General features: G+C 41.1%; 1 protein-coding gene across 2 annotated transcripts; it reads right to left on the minus strand.

Annotated features, from left to right (window-relative positions):
* Positions 1 to 1,384: 1,384 nt before the first annotated feature.
* Positions 1,385 to 7,290, minus strand: NIPA2 (non imprinted in Prader-Willi/Angelman syndrome 2). Of its 2 annotated transcripts, XM_009696436.1 has the most exons (6): positions 7,230 to 7,290; positions 6,647 to 6,869; positions 4,897 to 4,953; positions 4,004 to 4,094; positions 3,244 to 3,404; positions 1,385 to 2,342 (listed from the first exon to the last, which is right to left on the minus strand). In XM_009696436.1, the coding sequence occupies exons 2-6, from the start codon at positions 6,783 to 6,785 to the stop codon at positions 1,705 to 1,707; spliced, it is 1,086 nt and encodes a 361-aa protein (XP_009694738.1). In that variant the 5' UTR covers positions 6,786 to 6,869; positions 7,230 to 7,290; the 3' UTR covers positions 1,385 to 1,704. The 2 variants fall into 2 exon arrangements, with proteins under 2 accessions (XP_009694738.1, XP_009694739.1); XM_009696437.1 differs by lacking the exons at positions 4,897 to 4,953; positions 7,230 to 7,290 and having other exon boundaries at positions 6,647 to 6,785.
* Positions 7,291 to 7,750: the final 460 nt, after the last annotated feature.

Genomic DNA, 7,750 nt, shown 5'->3' on the forward strand with positions numbered 1-7,750 from the left:
GTTAACTTTCAGCAATAAGAGAACTGGTCTCTAACATCTTAATACTACTAGCATTAATACATACTTTATGATCACTTTTTTCCCTTTAGTATGAGTTTAAGAGAAGTCAGACACATTCCCAGGAGAGTTTTGTTTCCCATTTTTCAAAGGTAGGTTACTTCTTTTTCCAACAGGATTATTAGACTTGATGGGAGTTAAAACCTCTTGCCCTGGTGTAACTGCTTCTACCTAAAAGGGAAAACGCAGCAAGGTGCACAAAAGGCGTCGCTTTGTCATTTTTAATTATTTCTCCTCAAAACCAGTGGGTCTGGGGGCCAAAGCGCCTATCAGAACATAAAGTACCACGGCCTGAAACCGTAACCTGGTCTTTGGTGTGGCCAGTGCTTTGGTGGTAGATGGGGCGACCCCGAGTTCAGTGACCTCTCGGCAGTTTGGCTTCTTCCCCTACGGCACACTGTGTTGGACGCGCTGCCCCGACTGAGCCCTGCTGATGCCATGGCCCTCAAAATTGGGTACAAGTTCAAATCCCCTTCTTCAACCGGAACTTCAGGAACCTTTCTCTTGCTTGACACCTTCGCCCCTCCTGCACGTATGACACGTACCAAGGGAAGGCAGGAGCGTTAGATTCACAGGTGGGAACTGGTGGGTTTTTTTTTGTCCTAGTAAAAATCTTACATTATACTCTTAAACAGGAAGCACTAAAACTGACAACTTACAGCAAATAATTGTCTCTGTCCCAAATAATTTCTAACCTTGACATCTCCGGTAGAAATGTTCTTATAAAAACTGTATCACTAATTTTTATTTTCTGCCTTTGCAAACTGAAATTACCACCTACCTGCCTCCATCCTTTTTAAGCAATGACATTACGTTGCAATTTTTTGGGCCTTTTTAAACAACTTCTTGTCACAGACAGGAGCTGCGTCACCGCAACCAAAACTGCAATTCTGTGGGTTCAGGCTGTAACACCAAAACCACAGAGCAGCTCGGCAGAGCCAGGGCAGGGCGGTGCAGCCAATAGACAGAACCTCACCTCTTACAGAGGAGGGAGTAGTTTTTTGGTTCCTATTAACGACTCAAATCCTTCCTCCTGCATAAACCGGCCGGGCAGGAGCTACGGCCTTGGTGCTGCCAGCTGGTTACTCCCATTGGGTGAGGTTGGGTTTTTTTTAATGTAAATCCTGCAAGTTTAGGGTACAGCTTTAGGTAAGCAGTATTTTCAAAGGATTAGTCTTGCTTAGTTGTGGCTTTCCCTTTCCTCTTCTACAAACTGGGACAAGGGTAGTTACTGCAGCTCCTGTTTCAGTGTGGTTCAGTCACGGCACAAGTACAAAGGATCCAGGTTCGCTGCAATCTTTTTACCACCAATGCAGAAATAAAGCAATTTATTTTTGATAAAATTGTCATTAGTGCAATACATCTTAAAACAGAAGAATGAAATGAAAGTATTTACACATAACTTAAACAACACAACCAACTGTGGTCTGAGGTCATTTTAGTATTTTTTTAAAGTAAAAATAAGGCAAATAAAAAAAAAACCCTTCAGTGTTCTTTACCCAAACTAATCAAACTTAAAAATTAACGATTGTCTACACATACTGTTAAAAAGTACATGATTTTCCAGACAAGCTCAGACATTTCACAGCAGAAAAAATATTCCAGAGTTACAGAATTGTTCTTTTCTTAAGTAACACGTAGCTATGTTCAGAAGGCTGACAGACTTCCATTTCTCCTGGCTGAGAGATTCTCGGTGGACTGTATTTCACCTAGACAGGCAGAACTTTCTTCATCATGATTAAAGCAGTCGTACGTGCTCAGCAAAGTACCATTTGCCGCTCTATCGTCTTTCCGCAGAGAGAGGGGCAGATTTGCTAGGGTGAAGTTAACATCTTTGAAGGCATGCAATAAAAAGATCCCCACAATAATAGTCAGGAAGCCACTGAAGGTGCCGATAATGTCATCAGCCGCCATGTGTTGCCACTCCTTGAAAAGGATGGCAGAACAGGTTAAAACAGATGTGGTAAAGATTACGTAATATATTGGAGTCACTATTGACGTGTTGAATATATCCAGAGCCCTGTTTAAATAGTTGATCTGCGTGCTCACACAGACAATAAGGCTTAGCAGCAGAATCCAAAACAAGGGATGTTTCAGCACTGGTTTTCCTGCAAAAAGTTCCTTTATAGCGATGCCCAAACCTTTCACACAGGAGACTGATAATGCTCCGATTACAGAGCAAATGGTTATGTACACGAGAATGTTGGTCTGTCCGTGGCGAGGTCCCACCACAAATATTAGAATTAAAGACACAATGACAACAAGAGTTGCGAAGACCACAAAACCTGTGTTTGGAGGGGGAAAAAAAGAAAAAAAGCCACAATTTGTTATTTATATACACTATCAAAATACCAAAAGCATCTTAGAAGTACCAAGAAAATACTCACTAACAATGCAAGCGGCTCAGCTTAAACCGAAGAGTTCGGGATGTCTCTCGTTACTCCTCCAACATCAAAGTTTAAAAGGTTTCAGCTGGCTCACTCTGAAGTAAGACTGCACCTCAGGCACTCTATTGCCTTTACCAGTCTACCAGCAAGGGGACCGCAGGCTGAGATTGCTGCATTGCCCTACACACAGGCTGACTGAGGTGTAGGTGCCACTGGGTACAGGGCTGATCTCTGCCAGCTTTTTTAGGGAGGCTCGTTTTGGCAGGCTCCTACATTCATCGGTCGACTTTCAATAATCAGGTCACTCCTTAAGATCAGCTTTTTAAGCCCTGTGCTGGCTAGTGCCTTGTGTTTAAAATGGGAATTGTCTTTGCATATATATAATTTTGCAGGTGCGTGTTTGTGAGTGCCTCATCTTCCACATCAGCACAGGAGCTAGGCTCCAGGATTACACTTCTCAGCAACACTTACCACAGCACCTACTTTTTCATTTTAAGTTGGGCTTAGAGACTGACACACTTAAATCAAAATTTGTAGTTGTGTTTATCCAACTGTGCTGCTGCCTTTGTTTAAACTGTCATCTCAGAGGTTCACATCAAGACACTTTGTTCAACGCCAGACAAGTTCACTGGCAGCGTGCAAAGCTCCCTATGGAATTACGTCACAGAATTCAAATCTACTTCATTTGGACAACACGAAGCAGACATGGGCTATCTTCTTGGAACTTGAAAGCAGCAGTAATGAAACTGTAATAAAGAAATGATGGGCTGCATACATATCAAGCCAGCATTTTTCTTACCTGGATCACCTAGTTTGTGGGACATTTCGTCCAAAGTTTCTACTTCCTCCTCTTGCGGAGCATGAATTACCATCACAGTTGATCCCAGTATACTTAGTAAACACCCTATTTTTCCATGTAGATTAAGTTTTTCATTTAAAAAGAAGGATGACAGAATGGCACTAAAAAGAAAAAAGGCACCAGCAAACACGGAATTAGTAATATCATCTCATTCATTTGCTCAGCAACTTACAGGTTGCTTTGTCTGTACAGGTCACTTTTGCATGCACAACACACGGCTTAAAAATAGCTACAGAGTTGATCTTCTACCTCAAGATACTTGCTATTGTCAGAACTACCTGTAGTATTTGGCATCTCTCCCCAAAACCCCTTTTTTATGCTGCCTCCCCCCCAAAAAACCCACTGTATCTAAGCACTTGTAAAACTAATCTTTAAAAGACAAAAATCTTAACTCTACTTAGGAATGAGAATACTACTCTGTTATATACAGCATGTCTATGAAATGCAGAAGACGATAGCTTTTCACAGACTGAGGTGTAGAGGTATTGCTAGAGCACTTTTATAACCTAGTCACCACATTTGGGGAAACTTAAAGTTACTCCTGATGTTTATAAGCACTCTTTATTTATTGTTAAGAACAAATTTGTTTTAACAAATTGTTAAAACAAACAATGTTACAGCATATTTCAGTCACATATTTCTAAATAAATATTTTACTTCTTTCTCTGAAATCACACTGCTTTCTGTTAGTGTTTCTTACCTTACAAGAACACTGAGAGCTCCTAAAGGAGTCACTAAAGTAGCTGGTGCAAAAGCATAGGCAGCAAAGTTAGCTACTTCGCCAGCTCCCACTGCAGAGTGATAATAATAATTAAAAAAAAAAAAAAAAAAAATAGTTAGGCTGTCTTCTGCAACAAACCTGTGAATCAGTGCAAGTGTTCTTGTAGACACAAAGGCGCAGTAAGGGAACAATGGAAAATTCTAATCATAGCGTTCAGCTAACGGTACTAGCAGAACACCCACCCCTCTCCCCCGCTATTACATTTTAAAAACAGGCTGGGGGAACTACAACAGGTATTAAAATTAATTCAGCCAAATTAGGTGGTGTTTTATTTTGGCGTCTGTGTTGTAGCTCCCCAGCCTGGCCAACTTGACTCACAAACTTCTGTACAAAGAACCCTGCAATAGCAGGATACAGGGCAATGCATACGTTAAGCCATAGTTACCCAAACACAGCCAGTAAGTCAAGAGTTTAGAAGCAATGACAGAAAAAAAAAAAGTTCAGAAAATACACATCATCCCCAAAAATGCTTCCCTCTAAAGAATCCTGCATATCTTAGCACTTCTCTGCTGAGACAAAAAACAGAATGCATATGCTAGCAAAGAGATACAGGAAGACCAACGTCTGCCTAATTCCACTGCCCAAAGAGGGGAGTTACATTAACGAAAGAACTTCTGGTGTGAGAGAAGTCATATCAAAATCATTAGAGCGGCACCCATCAAATCACCAGACAGCATTACCATACAGTGTAGAATCCCCATCTCACTCCTTTTTTGTAACCATTGCTGCCACCTGTGGCATAGTTATTTACTTCAGTTATGTAAGGCAGATTATATTTTTGACACTTGCTTGAATATATTTTTGATACTTACTTGAAAGAAGTCCAGCCCACCACAGCCACTCCTTAAGGTACGCATGACCACCTTGACCTAAAATTGAAAGAATGTTTGCTACTCCACTAAAAACGTACATCAACAAACAGTATGCCCTGTCACTGATAACACGGCCGTAACGTAAAATAATTTTTGCAGCCCATGTACTTAAAAATACGGGCAGCCTTTCGATACTTAGGCTTTATAGTTAGAGGGGTTGAAATCAAAGCATCTTTAATTTCTGATGTGCATATGCTTCCTACAGCCTACTCTGGAACCAGTTATTTTATTTATTTTGTATTGGAAATGCCACTGATGACCATATCTGCATTACCCTGAAAAACAGTTCTTTCAACTCACTGTAACGACATGAAAAGCCAGGTTACATGTCTCTTACAAGAGTGCTACTTTGTAGCAATTGTGCGTGGCTTATGTGGTTGATTACATGTACAAATGTGTGAAATGTAGTCACACCTTCCCATGCCAAACCAGGGAGCGTATTACGTATCTCAAGATCAACCATCTTTTAGAAGCAGAGATGACAGGTACTGGATTAAAAATATTCAGATTCAACCTTCTGAATCATCCGAGGATGTTGCAACCATCCTATCTTAATCCTCTTTCAGTTTAAAACCATTACCCCTTGTCCTCTCACTACAGAGAGAGACTTTTTACTAGAGTCTCTCTTTCTTTTAAGCTTCCTTTATGTATTGATAGTTCACAAGTCTCTTCTCCAGGCTGAACAACCCCAACTCTCTCAGCCTGTCCTCACAGCAGAGGTGCTCCAGCCCTCGGATCATCTTCCTGGCCTCCTCTGGACTCGCTCCAACAGGTCCATGTCCTTCTTGTGCTGAGGACCCCAGAGCTGAAGGCAGTACTGCAGGGGGGGGTCTCACCAGAGCGGAGCAGAGGGGCAGAATCCCCTCCCTCGACCTGCTGGTCACGCTGCTTTGGATGCAGTCCAGGACACAGTTGGCTTTCTGGGCTGTGAGCACACATTGCCGGGTCATGTCCAGCTTTTCATCCACCAGCACCCCCAAGTCCTTCACCACAGGGCTGCTCTCAATCCCTTCATCCCCCAGTCTGTATTGATACCTGGGGTTGCCCTGACCCATGTGCAGGACCTTGCACTTGGCCTTGCTGAACCTCATGAGGTTCACATGGGCCCACTTCTGAAGCCTGTGGAGGTCCCTCTGGATGGCATCCTGTCCCTCAGGTGTGTCAGCTGCACCACTCAGCTTGGTGTCATCTGCAAACCCGCTGAGGGTGCACACAATCCTGCTGTCTATATCACTGATGAAGATATTAAATAGTATTGCTTCCAGTATGAACCCTTGAGGGACACAACTCGTTACACACTATTATTACATGTGATTTTTAGTTTTCTAAAACAATCTTGTGACACTCAAAGGCCGTTAACATTCTCCTAAATTTACTCATTCAGGAGCATAGATGTAGCTAAGAGTGCTGCTTCCAAGTTTAATTTGCAAGTACAATTTATACTTGACTGACATGCACAGGAATCCTTCAACAAGTGTCCCTAGAGGGCATTACATGCAAATTAAACAGTATGTATCACACACAGCGTTAGGTGTATCTGATACCAGAGAAAAAAAACACAGCAGCTATATGTTTTAGTTTTCATATACCTGTAACAAACAAAAAAAGTTAAAACAAGATCCTAAGTTTAGTAATCTTCTGTTAAACAGCACAACTTAAACATCAGCAAATTTCTTAAATATCTATTTACCTGCTCTCATGGAGCCTTTCCTAGCTAACCGGAGAAGGCCTTTCTTTTTCAGGATGAAACTTCCTCCAATGAAAATGCTGGAACTCATAGCCAACACCAGACCAATACAGAAGTCATATCTCCCACGAGTTTCGCTCATCTCGTAAACTACTAAAGACCGTCACATTGATCAGTGAACAGGAGAACTTCTGTTACTCAACACAAGATGATGTAATACTGAAACCTGAGCAAAACAAACACATCAGAATTAAACTCGTAGAAATACATACTGTATAGGAAAATCCTCAACAGCTCATGTGACTGGTCCTCCTGTGAATGGTCTCTGCCATGAGTGTTGGGGAAAAAAAAAAAATGCAATCTTTGAAGCATGTGTAAACTTGAACCACGGATGAGTGACTAACAAGTCTGAACACACAGAAGGAAAGGTTTCTGACCTGGCATATAGAAACGCAAACAAATAAAAGTTATTTGAGAAACCTTAAGGAAAACTTAAAGATGTGTGACATACTTTCTTTTCATTAAGCACACAGATCTATGTCTAGCACACCATGTAACTGACAATACTGATCAAACAATTACTTACATTGAAATCAGTTAGTAAGAGAGTTTGAGAACAGCCACAGCATTTCTTCCATATAAACTCACTAGAAAAATGAAAGAGAAGATTAGAATGGGTGTTTAATCACATAGTCATTTCCCTAACGCAAACAAGCTTGCAATGTATGCACAGGCGCTTGTTCTCTAACGAACAGGGAAATTTAGAAAAGAAATAAAGCATCTGTTTGTTGCTTCATACAGGTATGGGAAACTCTTTCTAAAATAAATCATCTGTTCAACTTAGCTATGGTAACAATTTGGAGTTTACAGTTGAAAGGCTTTCACCAAGCCTGCTAAGACTCCAAATTAGTTAGGCAAGGCCTTCAACAACAGCTTAGTAGGAGGCACTAATTTTTAGGCCAGAAATCAAGATTTTACATGCTCAATCTCTAGCTTAACACGAAAATTTATTTCAGTACATCTCTTGTCCTGTTACATGCTGCGATGAGGTCATCCTAGAATCTATTTAACAGACAAGATTTTGAATTTATATAAATAATTAAATAT

The sequence above is a fragment of the Cariama cristata genome, unplaced genomic scaffold (assembly GCF_000690535.1).
Source record: "Cariama cristata isolate BGI_N322 unplaced genomic scaffold, ASM69053v1 scaffold9483, whole genome shotgun sequence".
Lineage (NCBI taxonomy): Eukaryota > Metazoa > Chordata > Aves > Cariamiformes > Cariamidae > Cariama > Cariama cristata.